Source organism: Somniosus microcephalus, chromosome 11, assembly GCF_052327205.1.
Source record: "Somniosus microcephalus isolate GS21.2 chromosome 11, FLI_Smic_1.0, whole genome shotgun sequence".
NCBI lineage: Eukaryota > Metazoa > Chordata > Chondrichthyes > Squaliformes > Somniosidae > Somniosus > Somniosus microcephalus.
This window is the reverse complement of record NC_140997.1, coordinates 24,880,094-24,906,881: the sequence shown is the minus strand read 5'-3', so window position 1 is coordinate 24,906,881 and position 26,788 is coordinate 24,880,094. Positions and strand designations below refer to the sequence as shown.

General features: G+C 48.1%; 1 protein-coding gene across 4 annotated transcripts in view; it reads left to right on the top strand.

The window, feature by feature from the left end:
• Positions 1 to 26,788, top strand: part of chtf18 (CTF18, chromosome transmission fidelity factor 18 homolog (S. cerevisiae)) — a 117,350-nt gene that overhangs the window by 82,762 nt on the left and 7,800 nt on the right. For all 4 annotated transcript variants that reach the window (XM_086000378.1, XM_086000377.1, XM_086000379.1 and 1 more), the window contains 2 exons: positions 11,725 to 11,872; positions 17,270 to 17,386. In XM_086000378.1, the coding sequence (XP_085856504.1) occupies positions 11,725 to 11,872; positions 17,270 to 17,386 (265 nt within the window). The remainder of the gene's footprint in view (positions 1 to 11,724; positions 11,873 to 17,269; positions 17,387 to 26,788) is intronic.

Sequence of the window (26,788 nt, the reverse complement as noted above, 5' to 3'; positions counted from 1 at the left end):
ATGCTGGAAAGTGGGATTAGGGTGGATAGCTCTTTGTCGGCCAGCTACGGGCGCGATGGGCCGAATGGCCCGCCTCCTGTGCTGTAAATTTCTATGATTTGAGTAGGAGAAACATGAAGCCAACAGCTGCTTTTATGGCACTTTAGGCTGTGATGGTGCAGTTTCACTGCCCATGACTAGCTAGTACTCCACAAACTGGAAGTTTTTTCCCTTGTGTGCTGCCCCTTTCGGAGCCTATTTCATCCGTGACAAAACAATTAACCCAATTACATGGACCCGCCCAGTATTTTCAACCTACGTGGAATATCCAATGTAAAAAAAAAGATAAAAACACTCAGCGCGCGCGAGCACAGATGTCTGGAATAGGCTACTGCTGCAGTGCTCCAAGACATTGCCTCACCATACGTATAACACCGAAAATCCATCGACGAGTCTCTTCTGTCAGTCATCTTTAGCAGGAACAGTCTTTAAAACGGGGTCTCCAAATGCTTCTCCCCGCACTGCCTTTGGAAATGGCGCTGGCCCAGGTTTCAGGCAGGGGACCCTCCCGACGCTCCTTACCAGTCACACGACGACTCATTGCCATTCGACAAAATCACAAAACCCAATCCCACAGTGAAACTCTGCTAATTCAACACCCGATTATAGAAAACAATTATAGAATGCCCGAATCTACTCTAGAGAATAAGTGAGTTTAATGGCGCTCGGCGTTATTAATGTGTGAATCGTCCAGAAACTTGTGGCGAGGAAGAGATGCCCCTTGAGTTGCGACTCACCACAGGTTGCTCCGCCGTTAGGCCCCGCGGAAACGGGGGATTTTCAATATAGCTGCGTTTAAATTACTACTTTAGTCCAAGTACCTCGTATCAGATCAGGGAGGTACCAGGAGGAATGATTGGTGCAGTGGGTTAGGCTCTCTCTCATCCCCTGTCTCTCTCCCCGTCTCTCTCTCTCTCTCTCCCCGTCTCTCTCTCTCTCTCCCGTCTCTCTCTCTCTCTCTCCCCGTCTCTCTCTCTCTCTCTCCCCGTCTCTCTCTCTCTCTCCCCCCGTCTCTCTCTCTCTCTCCCCGTCTCTCTCTCTCCCCGTCTCTCTCTCTCTCTCTCTCCCGTCTCTCTCTCTCTCTCTCCCCGTCTCTCTCTCTCTCTCTCCCGCCGTCTCTCTCTCTCTCTCCCCCGTCTCTCTCTCTCTCTCCCCGTCCTCTCTCTCTCTCTCCCCGTCTCTCTCTCTCTCTCCCCGTCTCTCTCTCTCATCTCTCCCCGTCTCTCTCTCTCTCTCTCCCCGTCTCTCTCTCTCTCTCCCGTCTCTCTCTCTCTCTCTCTCTCCCGTCTCTCTCTCTCTCGTCTCCCTCCCGTCTCTCTCTCTCTCTCTCCCCGTCTCTCTCTCTCTCCCCGTCTCTCTCTCTCTCTCTCCCGTCTCTCTCTCTCTCTCCCCGTCTCTCTCTCTCTCCCCGTCTCTCTCTCTCTCTCTCTCCCCGTCTCTCTCTCTCTCTCCCCGTCTCTCTCTCTCTCATCCCCGTCTCTCTCTCTCTCTCCCCCCGTCTCTCTCTCTCTCTCCCCGTCTCTCTCTCTCTCTCCCCGTCTCTCTCTCTCTCTCCCCGTCTCTCTCTCTCTCTCTCCCCGTCTCTCTCTCTCTCTCCGTCCTCTCTCTCTCTCTCTCCCCGTCTCTCTCTCTCTCTCCCCGCTCTCTCTCTCTCTCTCCCGTCTCTCTCTCTCTCTCCCGTCTCTCTCTCTCTCTCTCCCCGTCTCTCTCTCTCTCTCCCGTCTCTCTCTCTCTCTCCCCGTCTCTCTCTCTCTCTCCCCGTCTCTCTCTCTCTCTCCCCGTCTCTCTCTCTCTCCCGTCTCTCTCTCTCTCTCCCCGTCTCTCTCTCTCTCCCCGTCTCTCTCTCTCCCCGTCTCTCTCTCTCCCCGTCTCTCTCTCTCTCCCCGTCTCTCTCTCTCCCCGTCTCTCTCTCTCCCCGTCTCTCTCTCTCCCGTCCTCTCTCCCCGTCTCTCTCCCCGTCTCTCTCTCCCCGTCTCTCTCTCTCTCTCCCCGTCTCTCTCTCTCTCCCCGTCTCTCTCTCTCTCCTCCGTCTCTCTCTCTCTCCCCGTCTCTCTCTCTCTCCCCGTCTCTCTCTCTCTCTCCCCGTCTCTCTCTCTCTCTCCCCGTCTCTCTCTCTCTCCCCGTCTCTCTCTCTCCTCCCGTCTCTCTCTCTCTCCCCGTCTCTCTCTCTCCTCCCCGTCTCTCTCTCTCTCCCCGTCTCTCTCTCTCTCCCCGTCTCTCTCTCTCTCCCCCGTCTCTCTCTCTCTCCCCGTCTCTCTCTTCTCTCCCCGTCTCTCTCTCTCTCCCCCGTCTCTCTCTCTCTCCCCGTCTCTCTCTCTCTCCCCGTCTCTCTCTCTCTCCCCGTCTCTCTCTCTCTCCCCGTCCTCTCTCTCTCCCCGTCTCTCTCTCTCTCTCCCCGTCTCTCTCTCTCTCCCCGTCTCTCTCTCTCCCGTCTCTCTCTCTCCCCGTCTCTCTCTCCCCGTCTCTCTCTCTCTCCCCGTCTCTCTCTCTCTCCCCGTCTCTCTCTCTCTCCCCGTCTCTCTCTCTCTCCCCGTCTGTCTCTCTCTCCCCGTCTGTCTCTCTCTCCCCGTCTGTCTCTCTCTCCCCGTCTGTCTCTCTCTCCCCGTCTGTCTCTCTCTCCCCGTCTGTCTCTCTCTCCCCGTCTGTCTCTCTCTCCCCGTCTCTCTCTCTCTCTCCCCGTCTCTCTCTCTCTCTCCCGTCTCTCTCTCTCTCCCCGTCTCTCTCTCTCTCTCCCCGTCTCTCTCTCTCCCCGTCTCTCTCTCTCTCTCCCCGTCTCTCTCTCTCTCCCCGTCTCTCTCTCTCTCCCCGTCTCTCTCTCTCTCCCCGTCTCTCTCTCTCTCCCCGTCTCTCTCTCTCTCCCCGTCTCTCTCCTCCTCTCTCTCCCCGTCTCTCTCTCTCTCCCCGTCTCTCTCTCTCTCCCCGTCTCTCTCTCTCTCCCGTCTCTCTCTCTCTCCCCGTCTCTCTCTCTCTCACCCGTCTCTCTCTCTCTCTCCCCGTCTCTCTCTCTCTCTCCCCGTCTCTCTCTCTCTCTCCCCCGTCCTCTCTCTCTCTCTCCCCGTCTCTCTCTCTCTCCCCGTCCTCTCTCTCTCTCTCCCCGTCTCTCTCTCTCTCTCCCCGTCTCTCTCTCTCTCCCTCTCCCCGTCTCTCTCTCTCTCTCTCTCTCTCTCTCTCCCCGTCTCTCTCTCTCTCTCCCCGTCTCTCTCTCTCTCTCCCCCGTCTCTCTCTCTCTCTCTCTCTCTCCCCGTCTCTCTCTCTCTCTCTCTTCCCGTCTCTCTCTCTCCGTCTCTCTCTCTCTCGCTCTCTCCCCGTCTCTCTCTCTCAAATCACTTTATTGGCATGACAAGGTACATCTAATGTTGCCCAAAGCATCGAAAAACATTTATGGTTGAACACATAAACGCAGATCTATCCATACAGTGTATAAACAGATATATCCCTGAGTGTATAAATATACATTCGTATAATTTGTATATACTCTTCTTAGATTTACTGGTTGTCCCTCTATTTATGGCAAGCTGTAACATAGTGTGCCGCTATGGTTACACAATTTCTCTGTTCCTAGTAGGATTGGGAGTTTTTGGTCGTCATTCAAATTTCTGAATTCAGGGCATATTTTTGTAAATTTTGGGTAGAAATTCTCCCTGATATTTTCCACAAGCTGTGAGGAAGTGCATCTCTGTCTCCGCCACTCCCTGACTGCAGTGAGAGCATATCCTGTCCTCTCTTGGCAGCCGGGTCTGTCTGTGTCTGCCTTTTTCGATGGCCAGGCTATGTTCACTAAGTCTGTACATTGTCAAGGTTTTTCTCAGTTTGCTATCCTTTACCATGGTCAGGTTTTCAGCCATGTTGTATTGTCTGTTTAGGGCCAAGTAGCAATTGAGTTTGTTTGGGTTTTTGTTGTTTCTGCCCAATATGACAGATATTTTTCCTTTTGCTTAGTGACAATTGTATTGGGTCGAATTCTCTGTGCTACGATGTCACTGTCCTGGGGCTGGTTATTGTTAGTAGTGTTTGTAGTTACTTCACTGAGTCCCAGGACTAGTTGACTGAGGGTATTCTTCTTTATGGTCCTCTCTTGGCATTTCAGGGCTTTGTAATGATAGCAGTGTGGGTTGCTCATTTTTAGGTGTTTCCAAAATTTGGTGGCTCTTTTTTGGATAGTAATTATTAATGGATATTGGCCTAGTTCTGCCCTGCATGCATTGTTTACGGTTTTCCTTTGAGTCCGGAGGATACTTTTACAGAATTCTGCATGTAGGATCTCAATTGGGTGTTTGTCCCATTTTGCAAATTCTTGTTGTGTTAGTGGTCCCCACACCTCACTGCCATAGAGTGCAATTGGTTCAATTACTGATTAAAAAATTTTGAGCCAAATGCTAATTGGGATTTCTATTTGGATTGATTTTTTGATGGCATAGAAAGCCCTTCTAGCTTTCTCTTTCAGTTCATTCACAGCCAGATGAAAATTTCCCGTAGAGCTGATATTTAAGCCCAAGTATGTGTAGTTAGTGGTTTGTTCAATTTTAGTTGTTCCTAGTGTGAAATTTATTCTGGGTCCCTGATGTCTGGATCTTTGCTGGAACACAAGGACTTTGGTTTTTGGGGGTTTATTGTCAGGGCCCAGGTCTGACAGAACGACTCTAGCAGATCCAGGTTCTGCTGTAGACCCTCCTTAGTTGGTGACAGCAGAACCAGGTCATCTGCATAGAGGAGGAATTTAACCTTAGATTCATATAGGGTGAGGCCGGGTGCTGTAGATTGTTCAAGTAGTGTTGCCAATTCATTTATGTAAATATTAAAGCGTGTCGGTGAGATGGGCGAGCCCTGCGTCACACCACGCCCCTGTGGGAAGTATTTTGTTTGTTTGTCTCCAATTTTAACTGCACATTTATTGTTTGTATACATTGATTTAATTACGTCATATGTTTTTCCCCCTACACCACTTTCAATAAGTTTCAAGAATAGACCGTCGTGCAGATGGGAATCGAAAGCCTTCTGGAAATCTATAAAACAGGCAAAAATTTTGCTTTTGTTTTGATGAACATGTTTGTCAATTAGGGTCTGTAGGGTGAAGATATGATCTGATGTTCTATAGTTTGGTAGGAATCCAATTTGGCTTTTACTCAAGACATTGTGCTCCTCAAGGAAGTTTATAAGTCTTTTGTTTATGATACTACAGAATACCTTCCCCAGGTTACTGTTTACACAGATGCCTCGATAGTTATTTGGGTCAGCTTTGTCTCCACTTTTGTATATGGGCGTTATGAGTCCTTTGTTCCAGATATCAGGGAAGTAACCGACACTCGGAACCAAGTTGAAGAGTTTTAGGATAGCCAATTTCATTTTATCGTCCGTGTGTTTAATCATCTCGCTTAGGATGCCCGTCTGCACCGCAAGCTTTTCCTGGTCGCAGGTCCTTGAGTTTTTCAACTAGCTCTTTTTCAGTTATTATGGGGTCTAGCGGGTTTTGGTTATCTTTTATGGCCAATTCGAGCTTTTCCAGTTTTTTGCATATTTGATATTGCTCTGGGCTTAGTGTGTTTTTCTGGTATAATTTTTCAAAATGGTTTTCCCATGTGTCTCTGTTTTGAATGGCCAATTCGTCGTGTTGTTTTTTGTGTAATGTATTCCAGTTGTCCCAGAAACAATTGGAATCTCTCTCTTTCTCTCTCTCTCCGTCTCTCTCTCTCTCTCTCTCCCTCTCTCTCTCTTTCCCTGTCTGTGTCTCGGCGGTGGAGCGAATCTGAGCAACTTTAACGCAGTGGTTAATTGCTGCCAGCGTTCAGTTGAGCTGCTGAGAGAATTTCCTTTCCCATCCCACAAAACATCACGCCAATCCTTCACGTCCTCTGAGCTTGGATTGTACTCTGGCTGCTGCTCGGGAATGGTGAAATTTCTCCTTGAATTAGTTTCTAATCCACCAGATGTCAATTTTTGTGCACTGACCTTTGTGAATACATAATGTGCCTTTTTTTAGTCTTCCTGTGAAGAGCATTACACTGATCCTCATATTTTTGATTGGGATTTTATAATCTGCCTACGACTATATCTGTCATTCCTTTTTTTATTTTAAAGATTTGCTATTGGAGAGAGAGAGGAAGCAACTGTGAATTAAAAATCACAAGGAGAAATTACACTTGAATGTAAGCACCTGAGGTTTATAGAAAGAAAGAACAAGACTTGCATTTATATAGCGCCTTTCACGACCTTGGGACATCGCAAAGCGCTTTACAGCCAATGAAGTATTTTTGAAGTGTAGTCACTGTTGTATTGTGGGAAACACAGCAGCCAATCTGCGCACAGCAAGCTCCCACAAACAGCAACGTGATGATGACCAGATAATCTGTGGGGGGTTTCTTTGTTATGGAGCATGTTGCCACACCAACAGACTGTGTGCCATCGAGTGCAGGAGCACAGGTTTATGGCTGTGACCTTCTCTGTACAGCACGTCGCATCGAATAGAGGAGCCAAGCTCTCGATGCTTTGGTCACTAGGAGGAGGAGGTTATCCAAGGGCAGTGGGCTCTTACACCCCCCCTAGTGGACAGATACAGAGGGCACTAGCAGAAGTCTGGCAGCGCGCGCTGTCTGCCTGCTCTCGGTCCACATTGCAGCTGCAGTTTCGACTGCAGGCGTTACATGTAGCGCAGTCTGCTGCTAAAAGTATAGGCATGAAGAAATTGTGCAATACGAGCTAACAATTCCCCACATTTGCCTCAGCATTACCCAGTGGCCATAAATGTGAAATTCTGGTGAGAGCCTGGGTAGCAATAGAAAGCATGTTCAGTAGCTGAAATAAAGAAAGACAGACTTGCATTTCTATAGCGCTCTTCACGACCACCAGACATCCCAAAGCGCTTTACAGCCAATGAAGCACTTTTTTGAAGTGGAGTCACTGTTGTAATGTGGGAAACGCGGCAGCCAATTTGCGCACAGCAAGCTCCCACAAACAGCAATGTGATAATCAGATAATCTGTTTTTTTGTGATGGTGATTGAGGGATAAATATTGGCCAGGACACCGGGGAGAACTCCCCTGCTCCTCTTCGAAATCATGCCATTGGATCTTTTATGCCCACCTGAGAGGGTAGACGGAGGCCTCGGTTTAACGTCTCATCCGAAAGACGGCACCTCCGACAGTGCAGCGCTCCCTCAGTACAGCACTGGAGTTTCCACCTAGATTTTGTCCTCTAGTGTCTGGAGTGGGTGATAAACAGAAGAGAGTTCTCTGTTTGATCCCTGGGCGCTCTACGGATTTACCTCGATATTTGGACAAAGTGAAAGCACTCCTCTGGGACGTAGTGAGCTAGGAGGACCCGCCTGCAAAAGTAGCCTGAAACACAGAAGGCAGAAATGCCGAGAGTGAAGACACCCTTTGAGCTTTGATGGGTTCAGTCCTAACATTTCTTGTATTCAATTAAGACAGTGGTGGTTATCATTTTGCTCGAGTGCTGGTCAGACATGATAACTTAGTACTGGCCACGCACGTTGCTCTGAATGAACATTATGGATTCTCATTTGATGCTTCCGGCTGGCTCTAGTGCTGGTGGGTTCTGACACCAGTCCAACTCTCTGGTTTATTTTTCCAGTGATACAGCATTTGCAGAAGATAGCCCTGCATTAACAGTAAGACCTAGTGTTTGATGACAAATATACAACGTGATGAAACTGTCCCGAGGGGGGGCTTCAAGTAGTGGAACACAGACAGAGCGTTGGTGGAAGGATTAGGAGAGTTGACCAAATGCTCCGTCGAAAAGACAAGGCTTCTGAAGGCGGGACGAGAAGTCGCAACGTGAGGAGGTTGAAGGAGGGAGTTCGAGAGGATAGGATCAAGACAGCTCAAAACTCTGCCACTTGAGTCTAGAATGTCTGGAAGGGGGAATGCACGAGAGGTCAGCGTGGAGGAGGGTTACAGAGGTAGAGTGGGGCCAGGCCTTAAAGGGATTTGTGAACGGGGACAAGGATTTTGAATTCAGTGCATGAGGAGGCACTGGAGATCAGCAAGGCCGGAGTTGACTGGGAATCTCATTTAAATCTTCAGTTTTTATGGAAATTGAACCCCCTTCAGTTTTCTCTCTCTCGCCTGAAGATGTTGACTTTATGGGGCCATCAGCTGTCCTCCAACACCTCACTCAATAGAGTCATACAGCACATAAAGAGGCCCACCGTGCCTGTTCCGGCTCTTTGAAAGAGCTCTCCAATTAGTCCCACTTGCCTCTTTCCCCATAGCCCAGCAAATGTCTCCTTTTCAAGTATTTATCCAATTCCCTTTTGAACGTTACTATTGAATCTGCTTCCATCGCCCTTTCAGGCAGTGCATTCCAGATCATCAAAACTCGCTAAGTGGGGCGGGGGGGGGGGATTTCGCCATCTCCCCTCTTTTTCTGCCAGTTATCTTGAATCCGAGTCCTCTGGTTACTGGCCCTCCTTCCAGTCGAAACAGTATCTCTTTTACAAAGAGCACTTGGTAAACCTTAAAAAAAAAACTACCATTCTATGAGTGTGCCTCTGTAAAAGGCTGTTTGTGAAATTAGCAGCAGCTTCTTGTATTTATATAGCGCCTTTAACACAGTAAAACATCCCAAGGCTATTCACAGGAGTATTAAGACAAAAAATTGACACCGAGCCACATAAGGAAAAATTAGGGCAGGTGACCAAAAGCTTGGTCAAAGAGATAGGTTTTAAGGAGCGTCTCAAAGGAGGAAAGCGAGGCGGAGAGATTTAGGCAGGGAATTCGAGTTTAGGGCCTCGGCAACAGAAGGCACGGCCACTAAAAGTTGAGCCATTATAATCAGGGATGCTCAAGAGGGCCGAATTAGAGGAGCACACATCTCCAGGGAGGGGTTGTGGGGGCTGAAGGAGATTACAGAGATAGGGAGGGGCGAGGCCATGGAGGGATTTGAAAACAAGGATGAGAATTTTGAAATCGAGGCGAAGTGATTAACTACACTCAGCACACTGCAATCCACAGTCTCTATAATGGTGTCTTTGGATGCCGTACAAAAAGCCTGCTAGAGATGTGTGTACATTTTTAAATGCATTTTACATTAGCAAGAAAGCCATATGCAGGTGCTGTGTCAGACCGTGAGAAGTTTGTGTGAACAAACGGTCTTGAGCTTTGATGGGGAATTCTATCGCGTGGTGATCAGGGCCGGAAATCTCTGCTCCATTTCTCAGCCGAGCTAGCAATTGGGGCAGTAGCAACATCGGAACAGGAGGAGGCCATTCAGCCCCTCCAGCCTGTTCTGCCATTCAATATGATCATAGCTGATCTGAATCTCAACTCCATCCACACACCTTGGTTTCGTAACCCTTGACACCCTTGCCTAACAAAAATCTATCAATCTAAGTTTTGCGATTTTCAGTTGACCCCCCAGCCTTTGGGGGAGCTGTTTGGAGGAGAGTGTTCCAGATTTCCACCATCCTTTGGGTGAAGAAGTGTTTCCTGACATCACCCCTGAATGGCCTGGCTCGAGTTTTAAAGTTCTGCCCCCTTGTTCTGGACTCTTTCTCTCCCCCCCCCCCCCACCAACCAGAGGAAATAGTTTGATAGCAAAATACTGCAGATGCCGGAAATCTGAAATAACAACAGAAAATGCTGGAAAAACTCAGCAGGCCAGGCAACATCCGTGGAGAGAGAAATAGTCAATGTTTCAGGTCGAAACCCTTTGTCAAGACTGAAAAAGCACAGGAAATGAAACAAATTAAAAGGCCAGTTTGGGTGCTGGGAGAGAACAAAAGAGAAGTGAAGAGACATTATGAGGTATTCAAAACGAGACGAGATGGTGATCGGACTAGTGGAGACAAAAGATGGCTCTAGATTAGGTGTGAAATGCGCTGGCAGAATGGGAGACAGCTGCCATGTGGGAGAGAGAAAAAGGGGGAGGGGGCCAAAACAAAGGTGTGGATAAAAAATATAAGTAAAAATGTAATGGGGGCCGAGGTTATGATCAGAAATTGTTGAACTCGATATTGAGTCCGGAAGGCTGTAAAGTGCCTAATCGGAAGATGAGGTGCTGTTCCTCCAGCTTACGCTGAGCTTCCGTGGAACAATACAAGAGGCCAAGGACGGTGAGGTCTGAGTGGGAATGGGGCGGTGAATTAAAATGACAGGCGACCGGAAGCTCGGGGTCATCCTTACGGACTGAACGGAGGTGTTCCGCAAAGCGGTCACCCAATCTGCGTTTGGTCTCCCCAGAAACGCAGAAATAGTTTCTCTTTCTATCTACCCAAACAACACCTTTTAATCATTTTAAGCACCTCAATTAGATCCTCCCTTAATCTTCTAATACTCAGGGGTGTCACAATTTGTCTCTCTGCCCCTGGGCGAGGGAAGGAAAAAGTAAACTGAGCTTTTTGAAAGTTGTAGACCACAATTAAGGAGATGGGCCTACCGAATCTCTCGCACTACATTGTGACCTCATGTATATGGACGCTGTTGTGAAATCTGTGTTTTCCTCGTTTTGCCTCTTTATCTGATGAGGGAAAGCATATGACTGCTTTGGAGACAGTGCTGTACCCATATTAATAGAGTCCGCTATTAAAAATATAGAAATAGCAACAGAAAACGCTAGAAAAACTCAGCAGGCCAGGGCAGCATCCGTGGAGAGAGAAACAGAGTTGACGTTTCAGGTTGATGACCCTTCGTCAGAACTAGAAAAAATTCAACACCGCCTTCAGTGTGCCAGTGCAGCCTTCGGTCGCCTGAGGAAGAGAGTGTTTGAAGACCAGGACCTCAAACCCGGCACTAAGCTCATGGTCTGCAGAGCAGCAGTGATACCCACCCTCCTGTATGCCTCAGAGACATGGACCATGTACAGCAGGCACCTGAAAGCACTGGAGAGGTACCATCAACGCTACCTCCGCAAGATCCTGCAAAAATATAGTCCCTTTTAGGTTTTAGATGGTTTTCACTAAAAGGGAAAACAAAGAAAGACTTGCATTTATGTAGTGCCTTTCACAACCTCCGGACTTCCCAAAGCGCTTTGCAGCCAATGAAGTAATTTTGAAGTGTAGTCACTGTTGCAATGTGGGAAACGCGGCAGCCAATTTGTGCACAGCAAGCTCCCACAAACAGCAATGTGATAATGACCAGATAATCTGTTTAGTGATACTGCTATGAAAACTTATCACCATAATTTGAGAGGAAGTGCTTGCAGACCCAGAGCCAGGTAGGTTATGAAAAGACCGAAGAAATGGACAGTAGAACAGACTATATAATTGCCACTTGGCTGTAACAACAGCTTGTATTTATATAGCGCCTTTAACGTAGTAAAAGGTCCCAAGGTGCTTCACAGGAGTATTATAAGACAAAAAATTGACACCGAGCCACATGAGAAATTAGGACTGGTGACCAAAAGCTTGGTCAAAGAGGTAGGTTTTAAGGAGCGTCTTAAAGGAGGAAAGAGAGGTAGAGAGGCGGAGAGGTGGTGAGGCGGTGAGGTTTAGGGAGGGAATTCCAAAGCTTAGGGCCCAGGCAGCTGAAGGCACAGCCGCCAATGGTAGAGCGAAGGAAGTTGGAGATGCGCAAGGTAAACAACGGTGCCACAATAACATGATGCACCGAATGTACTCGTGACCCGATGAATAACTTGAACTGCCTCATTGCACCGAGAGATTTTCACTGCCGGTACTGACCGTGGCGTTAACTTGATCTGTCTCTCTCTCTCTGTTTTACCCCGGTCACAGTAACATGGAAGAAGTTTGCCGGTTTCCTGACCTTCCCGCCCGGAGGCCGATGACCTACCAGGCCAAGCAGCTGATCGCCCGCGAGATTGAGCTGGAAAAGATGAGGCGCACGGAAGCCTTGCTCAACGCACGCAACACTGGCAAGAAGGTAAAAGGTGCTCGGGTTGCCGCTGGCAGCATGTGGAAAGCAGCATCATGGTATGAATTCCAGGCAGAGAGAAGGACATCCCATAATACACATCGGCTTTACCGAGAATACATACAATTTACAGCACAGAAACGGGCCATTCGGCCCAACTGATCTGTGCTGGTATTTATGCTCCACTCAAGCCTACCTCGCCCTACTAACCCCATCAGCATATCCTTCTATTCCTTTCCCCCTCATGTACTTATCTAGCCTCCCCTTCAATGTGTCTATACTATTTGCCTCAACTACTCCCTGTGGTAGTGAGTTCCACATTCTAACCACTCTCTGGGTCCAGTTTCTCCTGAATTGTCTATTGGATTTATTAGTGACTATCTTATATTGATGACCCCCCAGTTCTGGTCCCGCCCACAAGTGGAAACGTCTACCCTATCAAATCCCTTCATAATTTTAAACACCTCTATTAGGTGACCTCTGATGCCATTTGTATAATGACGTAATTAGGTTCAACTATTTTGCCACGTTGAGCACTGAACATTAAAAATAATTGAGCATTATGTCTAATTTAGAGTACGGTTTTTGTGCAGGCAGATTGATGCCACCAGAACAGGGCTGACCTGCCTTTTCCCCAACCCTCTGCAGAGAAGGCTGTTGGAGGCAGGCCTGCTTGAATTTAATTTCTATATCTGGTCCGTGCTAGCTGTCCTGGTGGGAAACCAGGCTGATCGCACCGACGCAGAGAGCACTGGTTAGGCTGCCTGCTGTACACAACAGGAAGAAGAAATCCATCCTTATTCCCCTCCCCCTCCCCCCCGCCCCCCCAGAGGGCTGTGAATGCTGCGTCTTTGAGTATATTCAAGGCTGAGATTGATTAGATTTTTGGACTCTAGGGGAATCAAGGGATATGGAGATCAGGTGGGAAAGTGGAGTTGAGGTCGATGATCAGCCATGATCTTATTGAATGGCGGAGCAGGCTCAAGGGGCCGTATGGCCTACTCCTGCTCTTACTACTTATGTTCTTATCAATCGACCGCACCCCCCAGATGGGATCCACTAACTCGGCACGGCCAGGGACCAAGACTGGGATTTTCAGATCAGTGTGGCTCACTAACTAACTATTCTAAGGGAGCGGTAGCGTAGTGGTTATGTTATTGGACTAGTAATCCAGAGGCCTGGATGAACGATCCGGGGACATAGGATGTACGGCACAGAAACCAGTCCACACCACCATTTATGCTCCACTCGAGCCTCCTCCCATCTTTCCTCCTCTAAATCTATCAGCATAACCCTCTAGTTCAAATCCCGCCACAGCAGCTGGGGAATTTAAATTCAGTTAAATAAATCCGGAATTAAAAAGCTAGTATCAGTAATGGTGACCATGAAACTACCGGATTGTCATAAAAACCCATCTAGTTCACTAATGTCTTTTAGGGAAGGAAATCTGCCGTCCTTGTCCGGTCTGGCCGGTATGTGACTCCAGACCCACAGCAATGTGGTTGACTCTTAACTGGCCTTAAATGGCCAAGCAAGCTACTCGGTTGTATCAAACAGCCACGACCCATCACACGGACTGCAGCGGTTGAAGAAGGCGGCTCTCCGCCACCTTCTCGAGGGCGATTAGGGATGGGCAATAAATGCTGGCCTTGCCGGCGACGTCCACATCCCAAGAATGAATTTTTTTTTTTTTTTTTTTTTTTATAAAAGGATTGTTGTGGGGTGCAGCGAGTGGAGTCATCTCCTGGGCAGCTGCGATACGGACAATCCAGCTACAGTTTTACACTTCTATTTCAGTTTTCCTCACGGCAACGAGCATTTGAAGCTCGCCAGTGCATTCTGAGAGGCAGTGCTGCCATCGCAAGGGTTAATAATCCCTCTGCTGTACGTCTGTCTGTGCAGCAATTAAATCCCAGCAGCGCCCGGGATCAGCTGACGTGCTTTGCCCATTCTGACTCTGCTTTATACATTGCAAAATGCTTACCCAGCAACGCACGGCACGCTCAGGATACTGAAGTGATTAGTTGGTGCTGAATTAATCCTGTTCCCAGTAAATCCACAGCCGTCAGAACAAAAATGCGCATGCATAATGCTGTACCTTTTTTAAAAACGCACCGTCTCAATTTACAACGCAGAAGGAGGCCATTCGGCCCATTGCTAGCTCTTCAACTGGAGCTATCTCCAATTTCCCTGCTGTTTCCCCTCATCATAGAATCATACAGCACAGAAGGAGGCCATTCGGCCCATCGTGCCTGTGTCCTTTTACATTCTTCCTTGCCCAATACTTGTCTAGTTCCCTTTTCAATGATACTGTATTCAAAAGCCACCAGTGAGACTGTCGGTGAATGTATTTATAATCTAGAGATAGTTCTACACCATGTCTGACATGGGTAATAAATGACTGGCACATTTAAGGATTTCAGCCATTTGGCCATCGACGTATGATTTGTTTTAAAGTGTTACATTTTAAGTTAAAGTGAGTTCACAAAGGTGTAAAACCCACTGTACAGCTAGAAGGGTTGTTGTGTAGTCAAGCCAAATGGAATGTGGTCTAATCTTCCGATGAAACTACAAGTGATTGAGGCCTCCTTCAGCGTATTGCCAACTACAGGAAACTCTTTTTTATCCGGGACCGGCGTGGTGCCGGTTGATCAAAAGGTCCAGATTACAGAGAGGTATACTTACCAAGGTACGAGCGCCCCGTACACGGCCACAGGTGCAGGAGCCCCGGTTACACGGCCACAGGTGCAGGAGCCCCGGTTACACGGCCACAGATCCAGGAACCCCGGTTACACGGCCACTAATATATAATAAAACTTACCTGAACCTACTCCTGAATTTTGCCGGTTAAGAGAGATTTCCGGATATTTAGGTGCCGGTTAAAAGAGAGTTTCCTGTATTTCTAACGTAAAAAGCAGCACTGATACAACAACATCTTATTCAAAGTGCTCTCTTTGTAACCCTGCGGATATGTTGGGGAATATTGGGGAAGATTGTGGGATCTTCACTGCCCTGCCCGCCTGATCAAAGAGGCTGTGGGAGTTGAGAGGGAATTGGACCAAATGGGAGATAAAATCGGAGCTTGGTGAATCCAAGAGTTGGCACAGGTTGGGTTCAGCAAAGATGAAGATGAAAATTAAAATGGTGCTTTGTACATTCTTAGAGGCTTTATTTTTATTACACTTGGGGAAAAAAATATTAAAGTTTGCATTTTTTTTGTCCTAATGTTGTAGAGCGCTCAATTATTTGCCAGGTTGAAGGTCAACCTTCTATTCTGCACAAAATTCTTTTGTGACTCATGGCAGTTGTCTCCCAGGATGTGCTGTGCCTGATTAATGAAGCCTTTAGAGACCAGTACCTAAAGCCATGCGGTGTGGATTCAGAGTTAGATGAGAGAAGGTGAAAGGTGTAACTCCCTGAAGGATCCTTGTTTGTGCGATGTGGGGAAAAACAAGTCCTGCTAATTAGCCACCAATTGTCACCATGATAGAGTATACACATATACCTCAGGGTAGATCGGGCTCTTAAACAATTCCAGCTAAGCATTGAGAAGATCGAAGCTTTTATCTTCAGCACTCACCCCCCACCAAACTCTGCTCCCTAGCCACTGATTCCTTCCCCCTTTCCTGGCTACTGTCTCAGGTTGAACCAGACTGTTCGCAGCTCGACATCCTGTTCGATCATGAGTTTAGAAACCGAGGGGTTATTTTGGTGAAAGGGTGGAAGTGGGCGTTCAGTGAGCGCCATTCTAATAAGACACGCCTGTTTTAAAGTCTGGTTTTAGCACGCAGTTTTGGTCCTAATTGCTGATTACCATCATTTGAACTTGCCTGGAGGGGTTAAAACCGACACCTGCAGGTTTAGTGCTCAAGCGCTGAAGGCTGCACGCACCAACTTCCACTGAAGGTGTGGAGTGCGCTGGGTGGCGCACAACGGCAGGTTTCGGGATGTCTCCGGGACCAAGCGAGAGGGCGCACAGGTTCTCGGGCGCGTCACACGAGGTCCTGGTGGAGGAGGTCCAGAGGAGGGGGTGATGTCCGCGAGGCGGGGGGTGGGGGAAGCCCACCTCCTCACCCTCGTGTCCCCCTCTCCTGCAGCAGCTGGTGCTGCTCTGCCTCGCCTCATCTCCTCCTCCCATTCCCCCTGCAGACCAAGGGGGGCCCCTAGCAGGAGGCCCCCATGGCCAAGCACTCCCTTTCTCCTGGTGACTCCTATAAGGTGGAGTAGCGCAGCACTCGCTCGTTTTAGGTGAAGTCCTCAGAATTTCTGGAATAAATGTTGCTCCAGTGTTGAAGACTTGGCAAACTGTCGCAGGAAGTCTCCCGATGTGTCTCAAAAAAGTCCTCTTCAAACCTCCAGCAGCAAGTGAACAGTGAAAGCTGAGCATGGCTTTAAATAGTGCTCAAAATCCTCAACGATTTTTTTTTTACTCCTGTTCAGCTGGTCACTATTAGGAGAGGGGGTTGAAGCGGTAGCCACCAAAATACCATGCAGCCTCTTTAATGAGCGCTAGCAGGCAATTTAATTGGCAATCAGCCCCTTAACGATCCTCCAGGCAGCCGTTCCTCGCGCCAGCTTCAACTCCTTTACCAAGATGGTGCCTTGCACGAAATGCAGGCTAAACCGACGTTGCAGTTCAAGACCCCAGCTTAGGCACTGCTTTAGCACCTAAAGTATCCGGGGCGAAATCGCCCCCTATTAGCTTCTCCATTACTTACTTCCACCTCTGAAACGCCACCCTCCACCCCTGCCTCACCTCTCGAGTTCTTCAGTGGTCTCCCTGCCAACCTTCACTCTCTCCAAACCCCAGCTCATCCAAAACTGCTGTTCGTACCCTATCCCGTTCTCCGAGTGCCTCAAATTTCAAATTCTCATCCTCGTATTGAAATCCCTCCAAGGCCTTATCCCCCCTCTTTCTGTAATCTCCTCCAACCTGACCGCTCCCCTACCCACCAAACTCTCCATTCCACTGACTCCAGCCTCCTGTGCATGTCGCCCCCTCCACCCCCCCAACCCCCAACCCCCCCATTTAGCAGCGCACATTCAGCCAGAGAGCTCTCTGTCTGGAGCTTCCTACCTGAAGCCCTCCGCTTCTCCACTTCCCACTCTGACACCCACTTCCTTGACCAAACCTTTGGTCCCCGCTCCTCATCTCCTTCGGTCAGGTGTCCAGTTTTCCCAATGCCTGTGCGGCACCTTGGGATGTTTTTTTTCTATATTAAAGATGCCCGTTGTTAAGCCTTCAGCTTCCACAGTCCTGCACTTGCTGCCTTTATTCGTTCCTCTCGGTCCTGTTAACTTTTGAACGCTGCAGAACTGGGAAAGCCTTTGGGGGAGGGGGAGGGGGAGGGAGTGGGATTCTGAAAATGTTACTTCGTCCTGAGTTTTTTAATTTTCTGTTTCCAGGAAGATGTGGAAGTCAAAAATAAACCGAGTGAAAGCAAGAAAAGCTCAAAACCATGTGTGAAAAACCATGAGCTGAGGCTGGACAATGTCCTCAAGTCTGTGACCGTGAACGTAAAGGTAAGGCCCGTCGAGAGTAATTCAGAAATGGATAACATCATCAGTCTTCAGTGTTAATCACAACCTCCTCCAACCCAAAACCCTCCGAGATCTCTGCGCTGACTAATTCTGGCACCTTGCGCATCCCCGATTTCCATCGCTCCACCATTGGCGGCCGCACCTTCAGCTGTCTAAGCTCTGGAATTCCCTCCCTAAACCTCTCCGCCTCTCTTCCTCCCTCCTTTAAGACGCTCCTTCAAACCTACCTCTTTGACCAAGTTTTTGGTCATCTGTCCTAATATTTCCTTAACGTGGCGCGGTGTCGAATTTTGTTTGATAATCGCTCCTGTGAAGCGCCTTGGGACGTTTTAACATAGAAGATAGGAGTAGGCCATTCGGCCCCTCGAGCCTGCTCCACCATTCAATGAGATCATGGCTGATCATCCAAACTCAGTACCCTGTCCCTGCTTTCTCCCCATATACCTTGATCCCTTTAGCCTTAGGAAATATATCCAACTCCTTCTTGAATATATTTAATGAATTGGCCTCAACTGCCTTCTGTGGTAGAGAATTCCACAGGTTCACCACTCTCTGGGTGAAGAAATTCCTCCTCATCTCTGTCCTAAATGGCTTACCCCTTATCCTTAGACTGTGACCCCTGGTTCTGGACTCCCCGGCCATCGGGAACATCCTTCCTGCATCTAGTCTGTCTAGTCCTGTTAGAATTTTATAAGTTTCAATGAGATCCCCTCTCATTCTTCTAAACTCCAGCGAGTATAAGCCCAGTCGACCCAATCTCTTCTCATACGTCACTCCTGCCATCCCAGGTATCAGTCTGGTGTTTTAGAGTGTTGGAGGTGCTATAGAACTGCAAGTTGTTGTTCAAAGAAGGTTTTAATTTTTGGGGGGGGTGCGGGGGACTTGATTTCTTTTCCTGGGGAAGCTGGTCCGTTGGTCATCACCACCACAGGGCTGCTTCTGCCAGGGGTGGACATCCTGAGCCATTCACCTCCATGGCCCCTCCTAATACCATTCCACAATCGGCTGCACCGTCGCCTGTCTGTTCCGCCAGAGTGAAGTTGTTCTTGTAGCGATGCCGAGAACTCCCCAAGGGGAGGTGGGCTGGAGTGTAGCTGTGGTACCCGGCACTCCTAAACACGTCACCTCCCCTGACTTGGAGGCCAAGGACGGGATACAAGGCATCAAACCTCCTGAGTTGCATCGAATTGCGCAGAGTGTACGGCACAGAAACAGGCCATTCGGCCCCAACAGGTGGTGTTCATGCTGGCGTTTATGCTCCACACCAGCCTCCTCCCACCCCTCTTCATCTCACCTCATCAGCATGTCCTTCTATTCCTTTCTCCCTCATGTACTTATCCAGCTTCCCCTTAAATGCATCTCTTCTCTTCGCCTCAACTACTCCTTGTGGTCGCGAGTTCCATATTCTCACCACTATTTGGGTGAAGAAGTTTCTCCTGAATTCCTTATTGGATTTATTAGTGACCATCTTATATTTTTACGGCCCCTAGTTTTGGACTCCCCCCACAAGCGGAAACATCTTCTCTGCGTCTACCCTGTCAAACCCTTCCATAATCTTAAAGACCTTGATGTAAGAAAACTACTAGGCACTTGGTCTAAGCGTTAAACAAAGCTTTAATCAACTGTTTTACAACATGGAGGTCTAGTTGTGTCCTTCACTAGTTCCTGTTAAGAATGTCCTGCGCAAGCTGGGCCCGTGCCCGAGTATTTATACTCTCCCTGGACAGCGCCACCCGTAGGCCGCTCAGTATTATTTCAGAAGTCTTTCTTTCATGAATGATTGAGTCATGTCAGACCTCTTATCGGGTCATGTCAGACCTCTTATCGGGTCACCCCCTCAGCCTTCTCTCTCCTAGTTGTGCAGCGTTTTCTCATGGATGGGAGGAGAACCACAGCACACAGTCACCAGAGGAGCTATCGGGAGCAGCATCCGTGGTCAACGTGATCTGTTACCGATGAGATGTATCCCACGAGCGGAGCCAAACGTACTGCTTAGCCCTGCAAGCCCCTTGGCTTTTTTCTAGTGGGGCCACTGCTACCGACACCTGTGAACAGACGCGCGGGTGGGGGGGGGGCGGTGGTGAGATGCAGTGAGCAGTTGCCCGTGTATTTTATTTCTAGAATGTATCCTGTTTCTCCTCCCACCCCTTCCCCCAAGGCACTGAGATCAATTGTCGCATCCCCACAGCCGATTCTTTCAATGAGCAGAAAGTCAGGCTGTTGTATCGCTGGATTTTAATTGGAAGTCAGTGATCCGAATACGGCCACACAGATACAAGGCAGCCTCTTGCCGGCGGTGTCTCACTGTCACTGACAGTGATCGGGCCAACTCAGTGGGGAGTGAAATCCGCCTTTTTGAAGTAGCACAAAACGGAAGTCAACGGAAATTAAAACAGTGCAAGGTGTTAAATGACCAGCCGATTCACTGTCTCCCGCTTTGTGCTACCGCTCAAAGAAAGAAAAAGAAAGACTTGCATTTATATAGCGCCTTTCACAACCACTAGACGTCCCAAAGCGCTTTATAGCCAATGAAGTACTTTTTGGAGTGTAGTCACTGTTGTAATGTAGGAAACGCAGCAGACAGTTTGCGCACAGCAAGCCCCCAAAAACAGCAATGTGCTAATGACCAGACAATCTGTTTTTAGTGATGTTGATTGAGGGATAAATATTGGCCAGGACACTGGGGAGAACTCCCCTGCTCTTCTTTGAAATAGTGCCGTGGGATCTTTTACATCCACCTGCGAGAGCAGACGGGGCCTCGGTTTAATGTCTCATCCGAAAGACGACACCTCTGACAATGCAGCGTTCCCTCAGCACTGCACTGGGAGTGTCAGCCTAGCTTTATGTGCTCAAGTGTCTGGAGTGAGGCTTGAACCCACGACCTTCTGACTGAGAGGCGAGAGAGAGTGCTACCCACTGAGCCACGGCTGAATTTCGCCCTCAGTAACTCCCAGGTGTAATCCTCTGTCTGCTGAGTCACAGACCAGGAAGGTCCTCAGTTAGTCAGGGTGGGGAGGGGGCGGGGGTGGGGGGGGGGGCGGCGCGGCGTGTACGCAGAGGACCCGAGTGGTTTGAAGTAGCTCACCGAGGAGGGCTGACTTGCCTCCAGCAGGCTGAAAGCACTGCCAGAACCAAGTGCTCTTGAGGACACTGCCAGGTGACCAGCAACTACTGCTCTCCGACCAAACAGTAAGAGGTGACGGCGACACTCCGGAGAGAAGGCGGGAACGGCAGGGGCCCAATCAAAGGCGGCAGCTGTGGGCAAAAAAAATATCTGGGTTTGTTGTCCCGTACCTCCCTTTCAGTGAGCATTCGATAAAAACTTCCTGTGGTCTGACCTCAGCACCAGACTGGATACCGTCGCCATGGGAACACCAACATCAATAATGAAGATTGGTGGTTACATATTTGTGAGGGTCAATAATTTTATTCCCATTACTCCATTAAAAGCATGAGGATTGATTTTTATCGCTAGAACAGTCCATTCCATGCTATCTCCCCTTCTGCTAATGGTGACTGACTTTAAATTCAACACTGGGCTGCAACTTGCTGCATGTCCTTGAGTCCAGGCCTTGATCTGGCTGTGGGATGTGGGCGTCGCTGGCAAAGCCAGCATTTATTGCCCATTTCTAGTTGCCCTGGAGAAGGTGGCGGTGAGCCGCCATCTTGAACCGCTGCCGTCTGCGTGGTGAAGATACTCCCACAGTGCTGTTGGGGAGGGAGTTCCAGGATTTTGACCCTTTTGATGAAGGAACGGCGATGTACTTCCAAGTCAGGATGGTGTGTGGCTTGGAGGGGAACTTGGAGGTGGTGGTGTTCCCACGTAGTTTGAAGCCTCCAATTCTTTTTGCAGTTCTCTTGTTTGTGTTGTCATTTGGAAATTTGAATCCCCTCACATTGCTCAGCTGTGGAAGGTCCCAAGCTATTGCCTTCTAATCCTGCCCATCTGCGCACTTGTCTGAAGTCTCTCCCATGTGATGGTGTCTCGGTGCAACCCTTAAGCTGGAGCCCTCCCCTCATTGGGCACTCATTGTTCTTGTAAAAACAGCCACGCCTTTCCCATTGTTGAACATCTGCTCTTAAATTACAAAGTCATAGTTTAACACAAACCTCTATAATTTGAGCGAGTGTTTGGTGAGAATGTGTTCAAAATATGAGAAGTCTCACCCAAAGGCCTTTGGTAATGTGAAGCACTTGGCTGAATTTGAATGAATGTAAAATGTAGTTACCCGTACCTCGCACCTGCCAATTACTTTCTAAAACTATACTATTCTCCCCCTCACCCCCACTCCACTCCATTATATGTTCATCTTGTACAAAAGATCTGATCTTTTGATATTCCCCAAACTCCGGTCGGACTTCCCTCCCTCCCATCACCCCAATTTTCTTCTCTCCTCTCCAGAAGGCACTGACTCATTCAGAGGTTTGACTCCACGAGCCAGACAGCCCTCCAGCACCTCACCCAAGTGCTCATTCTTCGTGTCTCAAGCATAGGTTGGCGTGCCGTTCGACCTTGGGGGGCACCACAGCTGAGCCTGATGCTGTTTGTTTACTGATAATTCATTCACTTTCATTTTCCAGCAGAGGTTTCTTTTCTCTTTTTCTTTGTGTTGCTTGCTTTCTTCCAGAAGTCATTGGGATAGTTGCTGAAACACAGGCCTCTGTGCACAGCAAGTAGCTCTGGGTTTGTGCAGTGCAAGGAAGTAAATTGTAGAGAAAGAAAATGAAAAACTGTGAATGCAACAAATCTTAACTAAAGACGGGGAATTCTAATAGTTTTTTTCTCTCTCATCTGCTGACTGACCTATTATTCATTTCAAGTATTCTCTTAACCGGTCACGGCATTAAAACTACAATTGCTTTACCTCTTTAAGAAAGAATTACATTTATATTGTACCTATCGCACCTCTCCGATACATCCCAAAGCGCTGGAGACAATTGAATTGCTTTGAAGTTCATTAGACTGTTGTCATGACACGGCAGGCATTTTGTGCACAGAAGGATCCCACAAACAACGGTACGATGAGATGATGTATTTTTTGTAATGGTGTGGTTTGAGGGAGGACTGTCGGCCAGGACGCTCCAAGAGGAGTAGGGAGAGCCCCTAGTTTTCTTTGAATATTGCCGTGGGATCTTTAATGTCTACCAGACCGAGCCTCAGTTTACCGACTCATTGGAAGGACGACACCTCTGACAATGCAGCACTGCCTCAATACTAAACTGCAGTGTCAGCCTGCACAAATTTGCACAAATACCGCCCCCACCCTTTAAGAGGGGCTTGCCCTCTGCTCGTTTGTGGCAATGCAGATGGAGACAATTTTGAGACAAAATGTTTACCGTATCATTAAAAGTGCTGTTAAGTGCACTGCCCACAGGTGCAGAACAGCAGTACATGAGTCAGTTATTCCAGCATAGGCCTTTGTTGGCAGGTTGGTGCACTCGTTACTTTAATAACCTCATATTTACAAAACCAGCAGCTGTGTGTTTGTGTCCTATTCATTTATTCTCATGATGATTCGCTCCGAGTGTGTGTGTGTGCTGGGCGCAGCCCAGTAAACATCCGCAAGTGTCCCATTCAAATCAATGACACTTGGGTCAGTCAAAGAGAGAGAGAGAGAGGCCACTTTTTAAACTGCACCACTGAGGTTTACTGGAATCAATGTTCCCTCTAAGCTGCATGGCCGCACAGTAATGGGAAAGGAACCGCACACTAAAAGAAATGGAACAAAGTGCAGCTTACAGGGAACATTGACTGGAATAATAATGAAACGCTTTCAACCTGGAAGAAGTGTGATTTTTCAAACTTCATTCTCGGGATGTGGGCGTCACTGGCAAGTCCGGCACTTATTGCCCATTCCTAGTTGGCCTGAGAAAGTGGGTGGGCCTTCTCCTTGAGCTGCTGCAGTCCCTGTTTGTAGCGGTTTGATGACCGCGGTTTGCTTCCGAGGCAGTTAAGAGTCAACCACGTTGGTGTGGGACTGGAGTCGCGTTTCGGCCAGACCGGGTAAAGATGGCAGGCTTCCTTCCCTAAAGGGCATTAGTGAACCAGTTGGGACTTTTCCGACAATCCAACATGCTCCATGGTCACTTTTATGTATTTAAAAAGAAATAGTTCTCCTGTCCCATTGAAATGTAAATAGCCCAAGAGCCTGTAATTTCTCTTCAAGCCTGCTGGAGGCAGACGGAGTGGAGGCACCTGACCACTGGAGATGATCAGACTCCGGGGTAAATCACATTCACTGGGACTGTCTCTTAAACCTCTGATTAGAGCTTTTTGGCTGGGGGGGGGGGGTGGTGGTTATCGACTTGTCACCGCCTCAGTATCCGTATTGCTCACTTGTACTGATTCATTTTGTTAGATTTACTTTTGAATGAAATTGTGATTTTTATTTCAGTTCACTTTTATTATAATTTGTTATGCCCGGTTAGTGCAAACAAAACTAAATTAGGAAGTTACAGTGAAAGGTATGCTCTGAGTGAATAACTGCTCGTCCCTGATTTTTCACTCAAAAGCTTAACTTTCGGATCCTCCTTCAGTTTTCACCTGGATTTAATTTTATTAACAAAACCTGGGAATACAGTACCTATAGAGTTTGATGGTAAACCTGAGATGACAACCCCCAATGATAGTCCCAGTTGGGAAAATTTGCTCCCCATTGATAATCCCATCCGGAAAAATTTCACCCCACTGATAACCCCATCCGGAAAAATTTAACCCCACTGATAATCCTATCTGGAAAAATTTAACCCCAGTTCTTTGAGTTCGAGGATGAGCCTCACGGTACAGCATCTCTGCTGAGGGTCTTTAGATCTTGTTCTGCTACAGCACGGTGCAGTTCTTGTGATTTAAAGCATAATCCTGAAACATATTCGGAGATGTTCGTTAATTAACTGGCGTATGTGTTGCCTGGGGAAATAAAAACTAATTGAAGCAAGCTGGAACTTGCTGAGCAGGATATCAACGTGTTGGCGCGAAGGACCCTGGATGTGAGTTCACCCAGGAGGCTGTGCCATCAAGGGATGCTTGAATGTATCCGCTCATTAAAAGTCAAGGACGAGGAAAGACCATTCGGCTTTCTTTTCTCTCTCTCTCTCCTCTCTCTCTCCTTCTATCTCTCCTCTCTCTCTCTCTCTCTCACATAACCTTGCTCTCCCATTATAGCAATCAATCACATTTTGAAAGCCCCTAATGTTTCTGTATCCACTACTCCGCTGTGAGTAAAAAAGTTCGCCCCGGTATATAAATGTGTTTCAGTAATCACTGCAACTTTAGAATAATCCATTTGGTACCGGCCCTCTTCACATACAATGAATTTTGCGCACAGCAAGGTCCCACAAAACGCAATTGGATGTTTGTGTTGAGGTATTTTCTTATTCATTCTTGGGGATGTGGGCGTCGCTGGCAAGGCCGCATTTATTGCCCATCCCTAGTTGCCCTGAGAAGATGGTGGTGAGCCGCCACCTTCAACTGCTAGCAGCTGTCTGTATAACTAAATGGCTTGCTGGGCCATTTCAAAGGGCATTAAGAATCGACGGCGTAGTGTGGGACTGGAGTCGTGTGTAGGCCAGGCCAAGTAGGGGTGTCAGGTTCTCCTCCCTGAAGAATATTAGCGACCCAGTTGGGTTTTTATGTCCGTCCTGCAGTTTTCATGGTAACTTTTTTCTGGATGAATGACCAAGATTTATTGAGTTCAATTTTCCATAGTGAGATTTGAACACTCCTCCTTTGGGTTGTGAATAGGACAATGGGAGATCTCTGCTCTTCAGACAGTGCCAGGGCATCTAGAACATCCACTTGAACAGGCAAGATTGGGCCTCAGTTTACATCATGTCTGAAGGGTGGCACCTCTTAACAATCCTCAGTACAGCACTGAAGTGTCTGCTTAGTTTATGCGCTCAAGTCTTGGACTCGGGCTTGAAATCACAACCTTCTGATTCAGAGGCAAGAGTGCTACTAACTGAGCCAAGCTGGCAGAAAGAAAAGCCACAGGTGCAGGAAAAACTGCAGCTACAGTTTAGGCCCGTACCTCCCTGCCACATCCTGCTGCCTGGATACGAGTGGTGAATGGCTGAGGTAGGGTCTGAAAAAACGGTTCATCGGATTGGGGATGTCTCAGTCTGAGATCAAAGCAGAAAACTGGTCTGTCTGCATTACGGAGAAAGATAGGTTAAAGTTGTGGGTGGAACCCTTCATCACAACTTATATGGTTAAGCTGGAGAAGCACCTGAAATAGGACTGAATGTCTGGCCAAAGCATAAAGCCAAAAGACTAATCTATCTGTCTCTTTCAAATGTTGTATAACTTGTGCATTTCCAGCATTTTCTGCTTTTATTTGGTTTGAGTAATTTACGGGCATTTTGTCTTTGGAACCCAGATTCAGGCTGCTTGTATCAGATTTTTTTTTTTAAACTACAAAGTTCTACACCACCTTACTTCAGTGCCGTCCAACTGTTCGTTCAAGCTCAAGTTGTGGATAAGCAAGAACGTTGTCCAACTTAACATTGCCAAGGCCGAAGCCATCCTGTTTGTCTTCTGTCAGAGTCACCTCGCCATAGCCCCAAGCGCACCGCCTCATCCTCCCCCCAGCTGTCCAATCTCGGTGTCTTGTGTGACCATGAGCTGAGCTTGAAGCACACATCCCAGCCTCACCAACGTCCTTACCTCGCCCTCACTGCTGCTAAAACCCTCATCAATGCGTTTGTCACCTCAAGGATCAAATACTCCAATGTACTCCTCACTTGCCTTCTGAATTCCATTCTACAAAACTTGTTCAAAAACTCCACTTTCCCAACTCTTATTTCACACTAAAGCCCAGCCCCCTATTACCCCTCTCCTCACAGGCCTCCAATGGTTCCCTGTCTCCCAAATCATCTATTTAAAAATCCTTGTCCTCATCAACGTATCCCTTATGGCCCCACTTCTCTGCAACCTCCTCCAGCCCGACATACCATTGCACATTTTCTGTTCCTCAGACTGACCTCCCTTGCGTCCCTCCCTCCCAATCACCATCTGTGGTGAAGGAGCCTTCTGCTATCTTGGCCCTACCCTCTGGAACTACTGCTGTAAGCCTTTCCACCTCCCTACCTCTCTCCCTCCTTCAAAAGCCTCCCTTAAAACCTATCTCTTTGGCCCGGTATCTGGCCACCTCCCTTAACCATTCTCCCATCACTGCTCCGTGTCTGGTTTCACGTCTGTGAAGGGCTTTGGAACATTTTATTACATTAAGGTGCTTGAAAAAGTGCAAGTTATTGTAATGCTGTGTTTGTTTTAAGCAAGTGGCTCCATTTCTTCCTCTTGTTCAATAAGATCTGCCATGATCTTAATTGAACGGCGGAGCAGGCTCGAGGGGCCATGTGGCCTACTCCTGCTCCTATTTCTTGTGT